Genomic DNA, 21,379 nt, shown 5'->3' with positions numbered 1-21,379 from the left:
AGGCTAACATACCATTTGTCTTCCTAATTGCTTGCTGTACCTGCATCACTATCAATACTTGATCGCTCAATGGTTAAGTGCAGCACTAGTGTGGTACCAGGCCAGACAGACAATGATAGTGGCTGGTTAGTTCCCTGGTCTGGGCTGAGTTAGTTAACCTAAGCCTGGATAATGGTGAGGACCTTAACACTGGCCTCAGTACTCCAGGACTTAGGAGAGGAAAAATTAGCCAGGGTTCGCGCAAACATATGGGAAAGATAGACAGGAAAAGGACCTTCAAGTCTGTCCCATTCAACCATGTTGCTACAAAGCAACACAGGCGGGTGCAGGAACAGAGAGACCTGGGGGTGTATGTAATGTACACAAATCTGTGAAGGTGGAAGGACAAGTTGGAGAAGGCTGTTACAAAAGCATACAGGATCCTGAGCTTTATTAATAGAGGTATAGAGTACAAAAGCAAGGAAGTTATGCTAAACCTTTACAAAACACTGGTTATGCCCCAGCTGGAGTATTGTGGTCAATTCTGGAAACCAAACTTTAGGAAGGATGTCAAGGCCTGGGAGAGGGTGCAGAAGAGATTTACTAGAATGGTACCAGGGATGAGTGACTTCAGTTATGTGGAGAGACTGGAGAAGCTGGAGTTGTTCTCCTTAGCGCAGAGAAGGTTAAGAGGAGATTTGATAGATGTGTTCAATATCAGGAAGGGTTTTGATAGAGTAAATAGGGAGAAACTGTTTCCACTGGCAGGAGGGCCGATAACCGGAGGGCACAGATTTAAGGTGATTGGCAACAGATCCAGAGGCAACATGAGGAAACACTTTTTTATGCAGTGAGTTGTTGCGATCTGGAATGCGCTGCCTGAAAAGGGCGGTGGAAGCAAATTCGAGTGTAACATTCAAAGGGAATTGGATAAACACTTGAAGGGACAAATTCACAGGGCTACGGGGGAAAGAGCAAGCGAGTGGAACTAATTGAAAAGCACTTTCACAGGCTAGATGGGCTGAATGGCCTCCTTCGGTGCTGTGTCATTCTCTGATTCTGTGACCACCCCCCAATACTTCCTAACCACCAGCAACCATGTAGACTCCTGTGAGAGGCAACAAATAAAATAAAGCACAAACTAAATAGAATATATAAAATAAAAATTGAGGGATAGAATAATTCTGGGAAATCCCCAAAGGCAATCCAAAACAAGTTCCAAATCACTGCCCTTCTTCAGGACAGGATCGAGGTCACAGACAATTCATCCCACAACAAAATAACCATCCGACCATGACTGTCGAGGCAGTCCCAGGGGTGGGGTACCCAAAGGCTGCACCAACGGACCCTGGCAGGGCTCGACACCTTCAGGAAAGGGTTAAAGAAAATACCAACATACAAAATTGACAGAGCGGAGAAGACCAGCTGGCCCATCGTGCCTGCCCCACGCCCATGATGGCTGGAGCATCCTGCCTAAAGACTTTCACCCCCGCCTCCCCCCACAGCCGTCTGATCGCCAAGGGCAGGCAAAACACTAGAGAAGAAATCCAGGACCAATAAGGAACAGAGGAACAGGATTAGGCCCTTGAGCCTGTTCCGCCATTCAATGCGATCATGGCTGATCTGCGACCGAACTCCAGATACCCGCCTTTGGCCCGTATCCCTTAATACCTTTGTTAACAAAAAGCTATCCATCTCGGATTTTAAATTAACAATTGATCTAGCATCAATTGCCATTTGGGGAAGAGAGTTCTAAACTTCTACCACCCTTTGTGTGTAGAAGTGTTTCATTTCACTCCTAAAAGGTCTGGCTCTAATTTTTAGGCTATGTTCCCTTGTCCGAGACTCCCTAACCAGCGGAAATGGTTTCTCTCTATCTACCCTATCTGTTCCCCATAATATCCACTTAAAGGGAAAAAAAGTACTCTGGGAAAAATTCCTCTCCGACCCCCTCAGGTGATGGAAACCGGTGCAGGAGACCACACGGACCAAGGGTTGTCTATGAAGACACTTACCTTCTATATGATGCGATCTCTGCCCCAGTCAGGAACCAGCCCAGCTCCCTCTTGAGGGCATAAAACTACAGGGAAGGAAAGGGAAGGAGTCTTTCCCACACCTTTTAAGGAGAGCAAAAGGGAGGGGAGTTCAATCCTCAACCGTATCAGAATATAACTGTAAATAACACTTTTTCTCTCTTCCAGAATGGATTAATTAACTTCGACAAACGGAGAAAGGTAACGGTTTCCACGGGCAACTTTGATTTCCTTGAGACATTTCCTGCTGCTCTTTCTGTTCGCGTTATTTTAGTTTTCAATTATTATTTTTGTCGGGGTGGGTGCGGGGAATGACAGGAATTTGAAATCATCGCCCAGATTAAACTGCTCCAGAAAGCCTGCAAGAATTACAGCTTTGAGAAGGAGCCGGAGTTCGTGAACTGGTTCTGCAGCCTGGAGACGCTCAGCGAGGCCGACAGGTGAGACAGTTGTATCCCTATACTATCCAGTGCCTATTCACTCTGGAGTTTAGAAGAATGAGTACTGGGCACAGTTCTGGTCTCCTTAACTAAGGAAGGATATACTTGCCTGAGAGGGGGTGCGACAAAAGATTGATTCCTGGGATGGGGGGATTGTTCTATGAGGAGACATTGAGTAGAACGGGCCTACATACTCTGGAGTTTAGAAGAATGAGAGGTGATTGCATTGAAACATGTCTTAATGCGAGGAGCATTCGTAATAAGGTGGATGAATTGGCTGCGTAAATAGAGGTAAACGGATATGATTTGGTTGGGATTACGGAAACGTGGCTCAAGGCTGGCCAAGACTGGGAACTCAACATCCAGAGGTATTCGATATTCAGGAAAGATAGGCAAAAAGGAAAGGGAGGTGGGGTAGCATTACTGGTTAAAGAAGGGATTAACACAATTGTAATGAAGGATATTAGCTCTGATGATGTGGAATCTGTATGGGTAGAATTGAGGAATACTAAGGGGAAAAAAACGTTAGTGGGAGTGGTATATAGACCTCCCAACAGTAAGGCGGAGGTTGGGGATGGCATTAAAAGGGAAATTAAAGAAGCGTGCAATAAGGGCACAGCAGTCATCATGGGTGACTTTAATCTACATATAGATTGGGCCAACCAAATTAGTAATAATACTGTGGAGGAGGAATTCCTGGAGTGTTTACGGGATGGTTTCCTGGACCAATATGTCGAGGAACCAACCAGAGATCAGGCCATCTTAGACTGGGTATTATGTAACAAGAGAGGATTAATTAGCAATCTTGTTGTACGAGGCCCCTTGTGTCGGTGCGATCATAATATGATCGAATTCTTCATTAAAATGGAGAATGAAGTAGTTGACTCAGAGACTAGGGTCCTCAATTTAAATAAAGCAAACTACGATGGTCTGAGGAGCGAGTTGGGTAGGATTGATTGGGGAATGGCACTCAAAGGGTTGACGGTGGATAGGCAATGGCAAACATTCAAAGACCGAATGGATGAGCTACAGAATTTGTTCATCCCAGTTTGGCATAAAAATAAAACAAAAAAGGTGACTCAACCATGGCTAACAAGGGAAATTAGGGATAGCATAAGATCCAAAGAGAGGACATATAAATTGGCCAGAAAAAGCAATAATCGTGAGGATTGGGAGCAGTTTAGGATTCAACAAAGGAGGACAAAGGGATTAATTAAGAAAGGGAAAATAGAATATGAGAGTAAGCTTGCAGGGAACATAAAAACTGACTGTAAAAGCTTTTATAGATATGTGAAGAGAAAAAGATTGGTGAAGTCAAGCATAGGTCCCTTGCAGTCAGAATCAGGGGAATTTATAATGGGGAACAAAGAAATGGCAGACCAACTAAATACATATTTTGGTTCTGTCTTCACAAAGGAGGACACAAATAACCTCCCAGAGATGCCGGGGAACATGGGGCCTGATGAAAGGGTGGAACTGAAACAAATCAGTATTTGTAGGGAAATGGTATTAGGAAAGTTGATGGGACTGAAGGCTGATAAATCCCCAGGGCCTGATAATCTACATCCCAGGGTACTTAAGGAAGTGGCCCTAGAAATAGTAGATGCACTGCTGGTCATCTTCCAGAACTCGATAGACTCTGGAACAGTACCCATGGATTGGAGGGTAGCTAATGTTACCCCACTATTCAAAAAAGGTGGTAGAGAAAAAGCGGGGAATTATAGACCAGTAAGCCTGACATCGGTAGTGGGGAAAATGCTAGAGTCCATTATAAAAGATGTAATAGCAGAGCACTTGGAAAGCAGTGACAGGATCGGACAAAGCCAACATGGATTTACAAAAGGTAAATCATGCTTGACTAATCTACTGGAATTTTTTGAGGATGTAACTGGTAAAATAGATAAGGGAGAACCAGTGGATGTGGTGTATTTGGACTTTCAGAAGGCTTTCGATAAGGTCCCACATAAGAGATTAGTGTGCAAAATTAAGGCACATGGGATTGGGGGCAAGGTATTGACTTGGATAGAGAACTGGTTGGCGGACAGAAAGCAAAGAGTTGGAATAAACGGGTCATTTTCCGAGTGGCAGGCAGTGACTAGTGGGGTACCGCAAGGATTGGTCCTAGGACCCCAGCTGTTCACAATATATATTAATGATCTGGACGAGGGAATTGGATGTAATATCTCCAAATTTGCAGACGACACAAAGCTGGGTGGGAGGGTATGCTATGAGGAGGATGTCGTGAAACTCCAGTACAATTTGGACAGGTTGGGTGATTGGGCAGAAACATGGCAAATGCACTATATGTGAGGTTATCCACTTTGGTGGCAAAAACAGGAAGGCAGATTATTATTTGAATGGCAGTAGATTGGGAGAAGGGGAAGTGCAAAGAGACCTGGGTGTTCTTGTGCACCAGTCGCTGAAGGTAAGCATGCAGGTGCAGCAGGCGATTAAGAAGGCAAATGGTATGTTGGCCTTCGTAGCAAGAGGGTTCAAGTACAGGAACAAGGATGTCTTGCTGCAGTTGTACAGGGCCTTGGTGAGACCGCACCTTGAGTATTGTGTGCAGTTTTGGTCGCCTTACCTGAGGAAGGACGTTCTTGCCATGGAAGGAGTGCAGCGAATGTTCACCAGGCTGATACCTGGGATGGCAGGAATGACGTATGAGGAGAGATTGTGTCGATTGGGCTTATACTCACTGGAGTTTAGAAGATTGAGAGGGGATCTCATTGAAACCTATAAAATTCTGTCAGGCCTGGACAGACTAGATGCAGGAAGGATGTTTCTGATGGCCGGGAGTCCAGAACCAGGGGTCATAGTCTAAGGATAAGGGGTAAGCCATTTAGGACTGAAATGAGGAGGAATTTCTTCACCCAGAGAGTGGTGAACCTGTGGAATTCTCTACCACACAAGGCAGTAGAGGCCAATTCATTAAATATATTCAAGAAGGAGTTGGATATATTTCTTAAGGCTAAAGGGATCAAGGGATATGGGGAGAAGGCATGGACAGGGTACTGAATTTGGATGATCAGCCATGATCTCATTGAATGGCGGAGCAGGCTCGAAGGGCCGAATGGCCTACTCCTGCTCCTATCTTCTATGTTTCTATTCTTACAGGGCTTGACAGGGTTGATGCAGGGTGGATGTTTCCCCTGGCTGGGGAGTCTAGAACCAAAGGCCACAGTCTCAGAATAAGGGGTCGGCCATTTAGGACTGAGATGAGGAGAAATTTCTCACTCAGAGGGTGATGAATCTTTGGAATTCTCTACCCCAGAGGGCTGTGGAGGCTCAGTCATTGAGTATATTCAAGGCTGAGATCCATAGATTTTTGGACTCATGGGGAATCGAGGGATATGGGGATCAGGCGTGAAAGTGGAGTTTAGGTAGAAGATAAGCCATGATCTCATTGAATGGTGGAGCAGGCTCGAGGGGCCGTATGGCCTACTCCTGCTCCTATTTCTTATGTTTTTATGTTCTATTCTATATCAATGTTATTTAAACCTGCAGTTTATGGTTTAATATGTCACAAGACTCTGCTTCGGGCTGTGTGACTAAACAGCTCCACAAACTGATTGAAGCTGTTTTTATTGCACTTGCTCAGTCGTTGAGTATATTCAAGGCCGAGATCGATAGATTTTTGGACACTATGAGAATCAAGGGATATGGGGATCGGGCGGGAAAGTGGAGTTGAGGTAGAAGATCATCCATGATCTTATTGAATGGCGGAGCAGGCTCGAGGGGCCGAATGGCTGACTCCTGCTCCTATTTCTAATGTTCTTCGCTGTCAAGGCCTTGGGAGCACCTTGTTCCTTCATTTGCCTCAAATTACTTTGTCTAACTGGCGGCAATTTTAACCTAACCCGCCCGTCGGGAAACTGTGGGGATCGGGGGCAATGCTGGTTTTACCCCCCGGCCCGACTTTAACTATGGGGATCGGGGACGACGCTGGTTTTACCCCCCAGCCTGATTTTAACTGAGGGGATTGGGTGGGACGCTAGTTTTACCTCCCGGCCTGATTTAACTCACCATTGAAGTCAGTGGAGAGCAATATTGGGCGGGATATAAAACAGGCATTCCACCTGATCCCCGTGAGATTCCCGCCCGGCCAGATCGGTTAAAATCTCTCCCTTGGGGCTGAAGTTGGTCGACGCCGGCAGCACGGAAGGGGCTTGAAGCAAATCGGCAGCCCGGGTTTTTACCCCCCCCCGGCCCACCAGCTCGATTTGCCTTTCCATTGAGGTCTGCCGATTCGCCATGCTCCCGTTCCGCACGGCTGGATTTCATCCTATTTCAGCCCCGTTAACCCCGTCGAAATGGTGAGCGACGGAATTTTGCCCTCCGGCTCATGAAGCGTCCAGGAGTCCGGATCGCACCAGGGTTTCCGAGGCTCAGGCATAGCAGAGTGCCCTAGGGCATTCCAGGAATAGTTAACGGGATAGTTACAGGGACACGTAGAGACTGAGCGCATCAAACACTGCGCGAGCCGACACAGCTCGCTGTGCTGCTGTGGGGAGGGGGGAATAATGTTGTCTGGAGGGCAGCAGATGTGAGGACAGATGAGAAAGCTAGGTGTCGGCCGTCGCTCAGTGGGTAGCACAGTTGCTTTTGCGTCAGAGGATCGTGGGTTCGAGGCCCACTCCAGAGACTTGGTCACATCATCCAGGCCGACACTCCCAGTGCAGCGCCGAGGGAGCGCTGCACTGTCGGAGGTGCCGTATTTTGGATGAGACGTTAAACCGAGGCCCCGTCTGCTCTCTCTAGTGGATGTAAAAGATCCCACGGCCACTATTTTGAAGAAGAGCAGGGAGTTCTGGCCAATATTTATCCCTCAACCAACATCACTAAAACAGATTATCTGGTCATTATTGCTGTTTGTGGGAGCTTGCTGTGCGTAATTTGGCTGTCGCATTACAACTGTGACCGCACTCCATAAGTACAAATTGACTGTAAAGCGCTTTGGGACGTCCTGAGGCCGTGAAAGGCGCATTAGAAATGCAAGTCCTTCGATCTCGACCAGCTTTCGGGAGAGGGGAGTGTCTGCACAGAACTGTCTCTCAGGAGGTTGAATAGGTGGGGAAGGGGGGGGCGAAGTAAGTGATAGCACAGATTCTGTGGGTCTGATGAACTGAATGGCCTTTCCCTGTCCAATATTGTTCTGATTTTCCTTTGAGCGTGGGGGAATATGTCAATATTCATCTTGCTTCTCATAAATTTTGAAAAGGTAGTGCTGAAATGTAATAATTCAGATTTTGCTCAGTAGGAAGTGGTGGCACCCGTGTAAACAAACCTGGCTTGCGGCTGAACTTTAACCTTCAGTTTTCTGGTTGCAAGTAGACATCAACCAATGGAAAATTCTGGAACCAATCAACATTTCTCCCTTCATTGGCGCATGATAAAAACCAGTGACAACAAAGATTCTGGCATACTTGCCCACACTCAAAGAACAGTTCGCCTGATTTGTTGACTAGATTCATTGTTAGCTGATAAGGAAATTGTGGTTTGTCAGCGTCAAGTAAACATGGCCGACAGGTGAGTGGGAGTTGATGCTCTCCTTCAGGATATCTGTGACGTGCAGCTCACTCAAAGCAGGCCTGAATGACTCAACTCACTTCAGTGCTCAGAGACTTACGGTTATGACGACGAATAAAGTAATATTTGTGTCTTTTGCAGTTACAAGCTGTCATGCGAGATTGAGCCACCGGCGGACGTGGCCAGCACTCCCTCGAAGCCTCGGCCTACACTAATCATCACATACTGCAATGAGTAAGTTGCGTACTTTTTTGGCTTCGTATATTTTTTAAATGCTGGTTGATGCACTCAAATTCTAGCCCAAGATTTTCACTCTATTTATCGTACACCTTTGGATCATTGGTGCAATGTTTACAGTGAGTTGGAGGAGCGAGCGTTTTATAGAAGGTGTGTAAGATTATGTAACACGTGGGTTATTATTGAGGCGATTGAATCACTTGAGGAGGATAGTAGCAGACGTCGGGAGGACATAGACTGGTGAAATGGGCAGACACATGGGCAGATGACAATTAACTCAGAGAAGTGTAAAATGATACATTTTGGTAGGAAGAATGAGGAGAGGCAATGTAAACTAAATGGTACAATTCTCAAGGGGGTGCAGGAACAGAGAGACCCGAGGGTGTATGTGCACAAATCATTGAAGGTGGCAGAACAAGTTGAGGAAGCTGTTAAAAACACATACGGGATCCTTGCTTTATTAATAGAGGCATAGAGTACAAAAGCAAGGAAGTTATGCTAAACCTTTAAGATACTGGTTAGGTCTCAGCTGGAGTATTGTGTCCAATTCTGGGCTCTGCACTTTAGGAATGATGTCAAGGCCTTGGAGATAGTGCAGAAGAGATTTACCAGAATGATTCCAGGGATGAGGGACTTTGTATGTGGAGAGACTGGAGAAACTGGGGTTGTTCTCCTTAGAGCAGAGACAGTTAAGGGAGATTTAGTAGAGGTGTTCAAAATCATGAAGGGTTCTGATAGAGTAAATAAGGAGAAACTGTGGCAGAAGGGTTGGTGATCAGAGGACACAGATTTAAGGGAATTGGCAAAAGAACCAGAGGCGAGATGAGGAGAAATTTTTTTTACACAGCGACTTGTTGTGATCTGGAATGCGCTGCCTGAAAGGGTGGTGGAAGCAGATTCAATTGTAACTTTCAAAAGAGAATTGGATACACACTTGAAGAGAAAAACATTTTCAGGGCTGTGGGGAAAGAGGGGAGTGGGATTAATTGGACGGCTCTTTCAAAGAGCCGGCACAGGCACAATGGGCCGAATGGCCTCCTTCTGTGTTGTATCAGTCTATGATTCTATGATATTTGATTTGCTTGCGTGGAATATTGTTTCGGGAATTTAATTTAATCTGGTCTTTTTTGTATGGAAAGCACAAGTGAGTGGTCTTTAGGATGATGGTCAGGATTTTCTGCTGGTGGTGCATGCCAGGAGTAGATAGCGGATGTTCTGAGATGTGAGAACAGGGCGAGAGGTGTCCCCGGCACTGGTGGGAATTAAGGTGGGAGCCGAGGTATGGGAGCAGTGGCATGGGGGAGGGGGGGCTGCCCCTAGAGAGCGTGCTCTGACCTGTTCCGTTGCTGCGGTGTGTCTGATTATTGCTGTGCCAGTATACACTCAGAAAATATGGTGTTTCAATGGGGTTTTCACACTTAAAACCAGTCTCAATTAGGATCCATTCCAACAGCCATGATCTTGTGGGGAGACGGAGGGGAGTGGGGAAGACAGTGAGCCTGATACTCAGGATTAAGATGAGGGTGTAGGGCTTGTTTGGGAGATCGCAGGCTGATGATCAGAGGCAGGTAATTTAAGGTGACTGGCAAAAGAACCGGAGGGGGAGAACATAAGACCTAGGAGCAGGAGTCGGCCATTCGGCCCCTCGAGCCTGCTTCGCCATTCAATCAGATCATGGCTCATCTTCTGCCTCATCTCCACTTTCCTGCACTATTCCCATATCCCTCGATTCCCTTCATGTTCAAAAATCTATCGATCTCTGTCTTGAATATACTCAACGACAGAGTCTCCACAGCCCTCTGGGGTAGAGAATTCACCACCCTCTGAGTGAAGAAATTTCTCCTCACCTCAGTCCTAAATGGCCGACCCCTTATCCTGAGACTATGCCCCCTGGTTCTAGACTCACCAGCCAGGGGAAACGTCCTCCCTGCATCTACCCTGTCAAGCCCTGTAAGAATTTTTATATGTTTCAGTGAGACCACCTCTCATTCTTCAAAATTCCAGAGAATATAGGCCCAGTCTACTCAATCTCTCCTCATAGGACAATCCCCCCATCCCAGGAATCAATCTGGTGAACCTTTGTTGCACCCCCTCTATGGCAAGTATATCCTTCCTTAGGTAAGGAGACCAAAACTGCACACAATACTCCAAGTGTGGTCTCACCGGGGCCCTATATAATTGCAGTAAGACGTCTTTACTGTTATACTGAAATCCTCTTGTAATAAAGGCCAATATACCATTTGTTTTCCTAATTGCTTGCTGTACCTGCATGTTAACTTTCAGTGATTCGTGTACAAGGACACCCAGGTCCCTCTGAACACCAATATTTCCCAATCTCTCACCATTGAAAAAATACTCTGCTTTTCTATTTTTCCGACCAAATGGATAACTTCACATTTCTCCACATTATATTCCATTTGCCATGTTCTTGGCCACTCACTTAGCATATCTATATCCCCTTGAAGCCTCTTTGCATCCTTCTCAGAACTTACATTCCCACCCAGCTTTGTATCATCAACAAACTTGGATATATTACATTTGGTCCCCTCATCCGAATCATTGATGTAGATTGTGAGTAGCTGAGGCCCAAGCACTGATCCTTACGGTACCCCACCAGTTACAGCCTGCCAACCCGAAAATGACCTGTTTATTCCTACTCTCTGTTTTCTGCCCATTAACCAATCCTCAATCCATGCTAGTATATTACCCCCGATCCCATAAGCCCTAATTTTGTTTAAAAGCCTCTTATGTGGCACCTTATTGAATGCCTTCTGAAAATCCAAATACACCACATCCACTGGTTCCCCCTTATCTATTCTGCTAGTTACAACCTCAAAAAGCTCTTAACAGATTTGTCAAACACGATTTCTCTTTCATAAATCCGTGTTGACTGCCCAATCCTATTATTATTTTCTAAGTGCCTGTTACCACGTCCTTAATAATAGATTCCAGCATTTTCCCTACTACTGATGTCAGGCTAACTGGTCTGTAGTTCCCCGTTTTCTCTCTCCCTCCTTTCTTAAATAGTGGGGTTACATTTGCTACCTTCCAATCTGCAGGAACCGCTCTAGAATCGATGAAATTTTGGAAGATGACAACCAATGTATCCACTATCTCTATAGCTACCTCTTTCAAAACCCTAGGATGTAGGCCATCAGGTCCAGGAGATTTATCGGCTTTCAGTCCCATTAATTTCTCCAGTACTATTTTTTTACTAATGCTAATTTCTTTCAGTTCCTCATTCTCGCTATACCCTTGGACTCCACTATTTCCGGGAAGGTTTTGCGTCTTCTTCCGTGAAGACAAACACAAAGTATTTGTTTAATTTCTCTGCCATTTCCTTATTCCCCATTATAATTTCTCCTGTCTCAGCCTTTTTTCTTACACAGCGAGTTGTAATGATCTGAATGCACTGCCCAATAGGGTGGTGGAAGCAGATTCAATAGTGACTTTCAAAAGTGAATTGGATAAATATTTGAAGTGGACTATATTGCAGGAATCTTTTATCGGCATATAAACAGTAAACAGGTAGTAAGAAGCTGGGTGGGGCCTATTGGAGACAAAGAAGGTGGTATGTGCTTAGAGGTGCAGGGCAAGGCTTGAATACTCAATGTGTACTTTGTATCAGTGTTTACTAAGGAGGTGGATGCTGACAAAATACCAGTAGAAGCGGAAAAGGTAGAAGCAATGGAAGGGGTGAAAATTGATAGACAGGATGTACTCGAAAGGCTGGGTATGCTTAGAGTGGACAAGTCACCTGGCTTGCATCCCAGGTTGCTCCGGGAACTGGGGGAGGAGATAGCGGAAGGGCTTGCCATAATTTTCCAATCGTCCCTAGATACAGGGAAGGTGCCTGAGGATTGGAAAGTGGGAAATGTGACACCATTGTTCAAGAAAGGGTGTAAGGACAATCCTAGTAACTACAGGCCGGTCAGTTTAACATCAGTGGTAGGTAAAGTTTGAGAAACACTTGGAGGGGATCTTAGAGGTGGTGGTGTTCCCATGCGCCTGCGGCCCTTGTCCTTTTAGATGGAAGAGGTCGTGGGTTTGGGAGGTGCTGTCGAATAAGCCTTGGCGAGTTGCTGCAGTGCATCTTGTAGATGGTACACACTGCAGCCACGGTACGCCGGTGGTGGAGGGAGTGAATGTTTAAGGTGGTGGATGGGGTGCCAATCAAGCGGCCTGCTTTGTCCTGTATGGTGTCAAGCTTCTTGAGTGTTGTTGGAGCTGCACTCATCCAGGCAAGTGGAGGGTATTCCATCACACTCCTGACTTGTGCCTTGTAGATGGTAGAAAGGCTTTGGGGAGTCAGGAGGTGAGACACTCGCCACAGAATACCCAGCCTCTGACCTGCTCTTGTAACCACAGTATTTATGTGGTTGGTCCAGTTAAGTTTCTGGTCAATGGCTCATGGGATTGGGGGTAATATACTAGATTGAGGAGGGGGACTTAGGAGGGAGATACACTGCCAAGAAGGGAGATACACTGCCAACTAGGTCAGGTAACGGGACAGGTAGCAATTTATGGGATGATATGGGCTGGGGATGCACCAGAGGATGGAGAGCTGAGATCCAGGGATAGGTTGCAACAGGTCACACTCTCTCTCACTCCCTCTTCTCCCTCTCACTGACTCCCGTGCTCTAGCCCCGATTTTAACCTAACCATCCTGGCGGGAACTGGACACCTTCGGTTTAGACGGCTGTTCTACCAGCCCCGATTTTATGCTCCCTGCATCACCAATGTTCCCTTTACAGGTAATTTGTTCTGGTGCGTGCCACCCATTCAAAAAACCTGTCATGTGCGTTTTTTCCTATTTAAAAGCCGCTCATCACTGCCTAGACGAATTCACCCAGAAACCCGTCCCAGTCCTCCATTGCTCTTCTGAAACTCACTGTCCACTATTTCAGCCACCTGCTTATGTGACTCTCACATTTCTTACCTTTCTCAGTCCCCAGGTGAGTTTCCCCAGGAGATCCTCTCCTCCTGGTTCCTCCCTGCCCCTTGGTCCCTAGGTGAGTTTCCCCAGGAGATCCTCTCCTCCTGGTTCCTCCCGGCCCTTGGTCCCCAGGTGAGTTTCCCCAGGAGATCCTCTCCTCCTGGTTCCTCCCGGCCCTTGGTCCCCAGGTGAGTTTCCCCAGGAGATCCTCTCCTCCTGGTTCCTCTCCATCCCTTGGTCCCCAGGTGAGTTTCCCCAGGAGATCCTCTCCTCCTCGTTCCTCTCCGTCCCTTGGTCCCCAGGTGAGTTTCCCCAGGAGATCCTCTCCTCCTCGTTCCTCTCCGTCCCTTGGTCCCCAGGTGAGTTTCCCCAGGAGATCCTCTCCTCCTGGTGCCTCCCTGGCCCTTGGTCCCCAGGTGAGTTTCCCCAGGAGATCCTCTCCTCCTGGTGCCTCCCTGGCCCTTGGTCCCCAGGTGAGTTTCCCCAGGAGATCCTCTCCTCCTGGTTCCTCTCCATCCCTTGGCTCCCAGGTGAGTTTCCCCAGGAGATCCTCTCCTCCTCGTTCCTCTCCGTCCCTTGGCTCCCAGGTGAGTTTCCCCAGGAGATCCTCTCTTCCTGGTTCCTCCCCGGCCCTTGGCTCCCAGGTGAGTTTCCCCAGGAGATTCTCTCCTCCTGGTTCCTCCCTGGCCCTTGGTCCCCAGGTGAGTTTCCCCAGGAGATCCTCTCCTCCTGGTTCCTCCCTGGCCCTTGGCTCCCAGGTGAGTTTCCCCAGGAGATCCTCTCTTCCTGGTTCCTCCCTGGCCCTTGGCTCCCAGGTGAGTTTCCCCAGGAGATCCAGACACTGCGACACATCAGGGAGAGGGAGTGTTACCTGGACACTCTGTTTCAGGAGGTAGTCACACCAATTAGATTAATTAATTCAGATGTAGTCCATGGTCAAGGACAGGAGGGTGTGACTAGAAGTGAGGCAGGTAAGGGGATCCAGCAGGTAGTGTTGGAGGAGCCGCAGCCCTTTCTCTTTTCCAACAGGTTTGAGGCTCTTACTCCCTGTGAGGATGGGAACGGGGACTGCGGGGAGGATGAGCAACCTGGCCACAGCACCGTGGAGCAGGGGACCATTCAAGTGGGGGGAGTTAAAAGAAATGTTGCAGTGGTAGGAGATAGTATCGTTAGGGGGATAGATAGGGTTCTTTGCAGCCGAGAGCGAGAGTCCCGAAGGCTGTGTTGCCTGCCCGGTGCCAGGGTTAAGGACATCTCCTCTGGGCTGGAGAGAAACTTGGAGTGGGAGGGGGAGGATCCAGTTGTCGTGGTCCATGTTGGTACCAACGACATAGATAGGACAAGGAAAGAGGTCCTGCTGAGGGATTTTGAGCAGCTAGGTGCCAAATTAAAAAGCAGAACCACAAGGGTAATAATCTTTGGATTACTACCTGAGCCACGTGCAAATTTGGCTACGGTAAATAAAATTAGAGAGTTAAATGCGTGGCTCAAAAACTGGTGTGGGCGAAATGGGTTTTGCTTCTTGGGACACTGGCATCAGTACTGGGACAGGAGAGAGCTGTTCCGTTGGGACGGACTTCACTTGGCCAGTGCTGGGACTAGAATCCTGGCGAATCGAATAACTAGGGCTGTAGAGAGGGCTTTAAACTAATTAGTGGGGGGGAGGTTTTAAGAGAGCGAAAAATAAAAATGACAGCGGAGAAGGCAATAGAGCAAGGTAGCAGTGGGGGAATTAAAAACCAGAGCGTGTCAGGAAGGGACAGAATGTATGATGATAAAGGTAAAGTAGTAAAAGGGGTAAAAGCAGGAATAAATTGTCAGAAAACATATTTGAAAGTTCTTTATGTGAATGCACGCAGCATTCATAACAAAATAGACGAGTTGACGGTACAAATAACTACACATGGTTATGACCTGGTGGCCATTACGGAAACATGGCTGCAAGAGGATCATGACTGGGAACTAAACATACAAGGATATTTGACAATTAGGAAGGACAGACAGGAAGGAAAGGGAGGTGTTGTTGCTATGTTAATCAAGGATGGAATCACTGCAATAGTCAGAAATGATATTGGGTCAAAGGATCAGAATAGTGAAACAGTTTGGGTGGAGATAAGGAATAATAGGGGAAAAAGTCACTAGTGGGCGTAGTCTATAGGCCTCCTAGCAGTTGCAACTCTGTTGGTCGGAGTATAAATCAGGAAATAGTTGGGGCTTGTAATAAGGGAACAGCTATAATCATGGGGGATTTTAACTTTCATATTGACTGGACTAATCAAATTGGGCATGGCAGCCTTGAGGAAGAGTTCATAGAGTGTATTAGGGACGGGTTCCTTGAGCAGTATGTAACTGAACCAACCAGGGGGCAGGCAATCTTAGATCTGGTCCTGTGTAATGAGACAGGATTAATAAAAAATGTCCTAGTAAAGGATCCCCTTGGAATGAGTGACCATAATGTGGTTGAATTCCAAATTCAGTTTGAGGGTGAGAGAGTTGGATCTCAAACCAGCGTACTGAGCTTAAATAAAGGAGACTATGAAGGTACGAGAGTAGAATTGACTAAAGTGGACTGGGAAAACAGATTAAAGTGTAAGATGGTACAAGAGCAGTGGTCTACATTCAAGGAGATATTTCACATCTTTCAAGAAAAATATATTCCACTGAGGAAAAAGGGGAGTAAAAGAAAAGACAGCCATCCGTGGCTTAGTAAAGTAATAAAGGATAGTATCCGACTGAAAACAAGGGCATATAAAGTAGCCAAATCTAGTGGGAGGATAGAAGATTGGGAAGCATTTAAAAACCAGCAAAGAATAACTAAAAGATTAATTAAGAAAGGGAAGATAGATTATGAAAGTAAACTAGCAAAAAATATAAAAACAGATAGCAAGAGTTTCTACAGCTATATAAAAAGAAAAAGGGTGGCTAAAGTGAATGTTGGTCCCTTAGAGGATGAGACCGGGGAACTAGTGGTGGGGAACATGGAGATGGCAAAGATGCTGAACAAATATTTTGTATCAGTCTTTACAGTAGAGGACACTAAAAATATCCCAACACTGGACAAACAGGGGGCAATGTGGGGGGAGAGGAGCTAAACACGATTAAAATCACTAAGGAGGTGGTACTCAGTAAAATAATGGGACTTAAGGCGGATAAATGCCCCGGACCTGTGAGCCTACATCCTAGGGTCTTGAGAGAAGTAGCGGTAGGGATTGTGGATGCATTGGTGATTATTTTCCAAAACTCCCTGGACTCAGGAAAGGTCCCGGCAGATTGGAAAACTGCTAATGTAACACCCTTATTTAAGAAGGGAAGTAGACAAAAAGCTGGAAACTATAGACCAGTTAGCCTAACATCTGTGGTTGGTAAAATGTTGGAGTCCATTATTAAGGAAACAGTAACAGAGCATTTGAATAAACATAATTTAATAGGACAGAGTCAGCATGGTTTTATGAAGGGGAAGTCATGTTTGACAAATTTGCTCGAATTCTTTGAGGACGTAACATACAGGGTGGATAAAGGGGAACCAGTGGATGTGGTGTATTTGGACTTCCAAAAGGCATTTGACAAGGTGCCACACAAAAGATTACTGATCAAGATAAAAAATCACGGGATTGGGGTTAATATACTGGCATGGGTGGAAGATTGGCTATCTAACAGAAAACAAAGAGTTGGGATAAATTGTTCATTCTCGGGCTGGCAATCAGTAACTAGTGGTGTTCCGCAGGGGTCAGTGCTGGGACCCCAACTCTTTACAATCTATATTAATGATTTGGAGGAAGGGACCGAGTGCAACATATCCAAGTTTGCCGATGATACAAAGATGGGAGGGAAAGCAGTGAGTGAGGAGGACATAAAAAAAACCTGCAAAAGGACATAGACAGGCTAAGTGACCGGGCAGAGATTTGGCAGATGGAATATAATATTGGAAAGTGTGAGGTTATGCACCTGGCAGAAAAAATCAAAGAGCAAGTTATTATCTAAATGGAGAGAAACTGCAAAGTGCTGCAGTACAAAGGGATCTGGGGGTCCTGGTGCATGAAACACAAAAAGTTAGTATGCAGGCACAGCAGGTGATCAGGAAGGCCAATGGAATCTTAGCTTTTATTGCAAGGGGGATGGAGTATAAAAACAGGGAAGTCTTGCTGCAGTTATACAGGGTATTGGTGAGGCCTCACCTGGAATACTGCGTGCAGTTTTGGTTTCCATATTTAAGAAAAGATATACTTGCTCTCGAGGCGGTTCAGAGAAGGTTCACTCGGTTGATTCCGGAGATGAGGGGGTTGACGTATGAGGAAAGGTTGAGTAGGTTGGGCCTCTACTCATTGGAATTCAGAAGAATGAGAGGCGATCTTATCGAAACATATAAGATTGTGAGGGGGATTGATCGGGTGGATGCGATGAGGATGTTTCCACTGATGGGTGAGACTAGAACTGGGGGGCATAATCTTAGAATAAGGGGCTGCCCTTTCAAAACTGAGATGAGAAGAAACTTCTTTACTCAGAGGGTAGTTAATCTATGGAATTTGCTACCCCAGAGAGCTGTGGAAGCTGCAACATTAAATAAATTTAAAATGGAGATAGACAGTTTCTTAGCTGATAAGGGAATTAGGGGTTACGGGGAGCGGGCAGGGAAGTGGACGTGAGTCTAGGTTCGGATCAGCCATGATCCTATTGAATGGCGGAGCAAGCCCGAGGGGCCGTATGGCCTACTCCTGCTCCTACTTCTTATGTTCTTATGTTCTTATCCTCTCCTCCTGGTTCCTCCCTGCCCCTTGGCCCCCAGGTGAGTTTCCCCAGGAGATCCTCTCCTCCTAGTTCCTCCCCGACCCTCAGTTCCCAGGTGAATTTGCTGAATATGACGGTTGCGATGGTGAATGCTGACTTTCTAATGAGGGGTTTGTTGTCCTTTCAGTCCTCCGTCCGGTCAGAGCAGCCCCACCATGGCCTGTGGTGCCTTATCACCGTGGGATGGACCCGGCTCTCCGACGCCAGACCTGGAAGGCTCCTCCGAATTTGCTGGGTTCAAGGAGCACTCATTCAAACCAATTAACGCTCTGCTGTGCAAGGTTGCCCAGGTAACGACCGCCATGCTTTACTGTTCTGGAACGCATTAAAAACAAGGAAGAACTTGCATTTAGATAGCACCTTTCATGACCTCAGGATGGCCCAATGCGCTTTACAGCTTAAAGTGTAGTCACTGTTGTAATGTAGGAAACGCGACAGCCAATTTCCGCACAGCAAGCTCCCACAAACAGCGATGTGATAATAATCAGATAATCTGTTTTATTGGTTGAGGGATAAATATTGGCCAGGGCACTGAGGGAGAACTCCCCTACTCTTTTTCGAAATAGTCGCCCTTTGTAGTGTCAGCCGTGGCTCAGTGGGTAGCACGCTCGTCTCTGAGTCAGAAGGTTGTGGGTTCTAAGTCCCACTCCAGGGACTTGAGCACAAAAAGCTAGGCTGACACTCCCAGTGCAGTGCTGAGGGAGCGCTGCACTGTCGGAGGTGCCGTCATTCGGATGAAATGTTAAACCGAGGCCCCCGTCTGCTCTCCCAGGTGGACATAAAGAAAGAAAGACTTGCATTTACATAACGCCTTTCACGACCACCGGATGTATCAAAGCGCTTTACAGCCAATGAAGTACGTTTTTGGAGTGTAGTTACTGTTGTAATGTGGGAAATGCGGCAGCCAATTGGCACACAGCAAGCTCCCACACACAGCAATGTGATAATGACCAGATAATGTTTTTGTTATGTTGGTTGATGGATTAATATTGAGGACACTGGGGATAACTCCCCTGCTCTTCTTCGAAATAGTGCTGTGGGATCTTTCACATCCACCCGAGAGCTTAAACTTTTGTACTCAAGTCCCTGGAGTGGGATTTGAACTAATGACCTTCTGACTCAAAGGCAAGAGTGCTACCCACTGAGCCACGGCTGAGTGCACAACCAATGAGCTGCGGCAGTAGGGTTGGCCATGAGTGTCTGTGAGCTGAATCTTGAGTTAGCAGCAATACTGAGCTTTGGCCAAGACAAGCATTACTACGCAAGACTAACATTTAGATTTTCAGCCCTGAAATCTCTGGGTTATACCAGTGATGGCAGGAGTAGGCAGGTGTTTCTTGCCCTCAAACCCCACCCTCCATCCTAACATCACATCGAGTCTACGGCACAGAAACAGGCCATTCGGCCCAACTGGTCTGTGCCGGTGTTTATGCTCCACACGAGCCTCCTCCCACCTTTCTTCATCTCACCCTATCAGCATATCCGTCTGTCCCTTTCTTCCTCGTGTGTTTATCTAGCTTCCCCTTGAATGCATCTATGCTATTCGCCTCAGCCACTCCATGTGGTAGCGAGTTCCACATTCGATGAATTTTAAGGTCTTTGGGGGGGGTTTTACATTTTTTTTGAAATTTGCTCTTCCCCTTTCTTAAAGACACTAATTCAGGATGAGGTGCAGTTCTGTTCCAGTGCTACAATAGTACTTACAGGCTCGGGAAATGCTGAGGCTGTGAGTATGAGCCTCAGCTAGAGCTGACAGTCCTTTAATCCAGAGGGACGGTGGTGTAGTGGTTATGTTGCTGGGCGAGTAATCCAGAGAACTGTGAGTTTGAATCTTACCCTGGTCATCTGAGAATTTGAATTCAGTTTAAATAAAAAACTGGTGGGAGTAAAAGTGACCATGAAGCTGTCGGATTGTTATAAAAACCCAACCGGTTCACTAATGTCCTTTGGGAAATGGAAATCTACCGCCCTTACCTGGTCTGGCCTACATGTGACTCCAGTCCCGCACCCACTGTGGTGGACTCTTAACTGCCCCCTCAAGTGGCCCCACGAGCCACTTCGTTATATCAAAACTGGTAACTATGGACGGGCAATAAATCCCAACCTTCCCAGCGACGCCCACATCCCGAGAATTAAAATAAATGTGCACATGTATCTTTTTCCAGTGGCCCTTAGTCACGTGTGAAGCTAGTATGAGTAGGGTGATTTGTCCACATCTGATGTCCATACGCATGCACTTTTCAATAAGGTGTTAGTGATCAACAACAACAACAACTTGTATTTATATAGCACCTTTAATGTAGTAAAACGTCCCAAGGCGCTGCACAGGAGTGTTATAAGACAACACATTTGACACCGATCCACATAAGGAGAAATTAGGGCAGGTGACCAAAAGCTTGGTCAAAGGGGTAGGCTTTCAGGAGCATCTTAAAGGAGGAAAGAGAGGTAGCGAGGCGGAGAGGTTTAGGCAGGGAATTGCAGAGCTTCGGGCCTAAGCAACAGAAGGCACGGCCGCCAATGGTTGATCAATTATAATCAGGGATGCTCAAGAGGGCAGAATTAGAGGAGCACAGATATCTTGGGGGGGTTGTGGGGCTGGAGGAGATTACAGAGATAGGGAGGGGCGAGGTCATGGAGGGATTTGAAAACAAGGATGAGAATTTCGAAATCGAGGCATTGCTTAACCGGGAGTCAATGTAGGTCAGCGAGCACAGGGGTGATGGGTGAACGGGACTTGGTGCGAGTTAGGACACGGGCAGCCAGGTTTTGGATGACCTCAAGTTTACGTAGGGTAGAATGTGGGAGGCCAGCCAGGAGTGCATTGGAATAGTCAAGTCTAGAGGTAATAAAGGCATTGATGAGGGTTTCAGCAGCGGATGAGCTGAGGCAGGAGTGGAGACGGGCGATGTTACAGAGGTGGAAATAGGTGGTCTTACTTATGCTGCGGATATGTGGTCGGAAGCTCATTCCAGGGTCAAACATGACACCAAGGTTGTGAACAGTGTGGTTCAGCCTCAGACAGATGTTAGGGGGAGGGATGGAGTCAGCGGCTAGTGAACGGAGTTTGTGGCGGGGACCGAAAACAATGGCTTTGGTCTTCCCACTATTTAATCAGGAGTAGGAATGCTGGGCAGGTTTCTTCAGGATCAGTGAGGCTAATTCCAGCAGCCCCTACTGCCACCAGTGCTAAGATCTGGTAACCCAGCACAGACCAGGATTGGCACAGCTCAGTGCCACACGAGACCAATGAACTTAACGATCAAGTCACCAAGTGAACTCCACCATCATTTGAAACAAAAGATTTTAGCCCCAATTTTAACCTGCCCGGGGAACGGGGAAAGTTCGGGTCAGAGGTCTGTTTGCACCCTGCCCAATTTTACTCTCCATTTAAGTCAATAAAGCGTAAAATCGGAGGGGGTACAAAACGGGCGCTCCTCCCC

The 21,379-nt window shown here is 46.8% G+C and overlaps 1 protein-coding gene across 1 annotated transcript in view; it reads left to right on the top strand.

The window, feature by feature from the left end:
- The window catches only part of LOC147095722 (ral guanine nucleotide dissociation stimulator-like), an 83,692-nt gene that overhangs the window by 28,971 nt on the left and 33,342 nt on the right, over positions 1 to 21,379 (top strand). The window contains exons 5-8 of the mRNA XM_085974171.1: positions 2,181 to 2,213; positions 2,331 to 2,452; positions 8,123 to 8,215; positions 18,067 to 18,229. Of these exons, the coding sequence (XP_085830297.1) occupies positions 2,181 to 2,213; positions 2,331 to 2,452; positions 8,123 to 8,215; positions 18,067 to 18,229 (411 nt within the window). The remainder of the gene's footprint in view (positions 1 to 2,180; positions 2,214 to 2,330; positions 2,453 to 8,122; positions 8,216 to 18,066; positions 18,230 to 21,379) is intronic.

Source organism: Somniosus microcephalus, unplaced genomic scaffold, assembly GCF_052327205.1.
Source record: "Somniosus microcephalus isolate GS21.2 unplaced genomic scaffold, FLI_Smic_1.0 unresolved_chr1, whole genome shotgun sequence".
NCBI classification, from domain to species: domain Eukaryota; kingdom Metazoa; phylum Chordata; class Chondrichthyes; order Squaliformes; family Somniosidae; genus Somniosus; species Somniosus microcephalus.
This window is presented reverse-complemented; position numbering and strand designations above follow the sequence as displayed.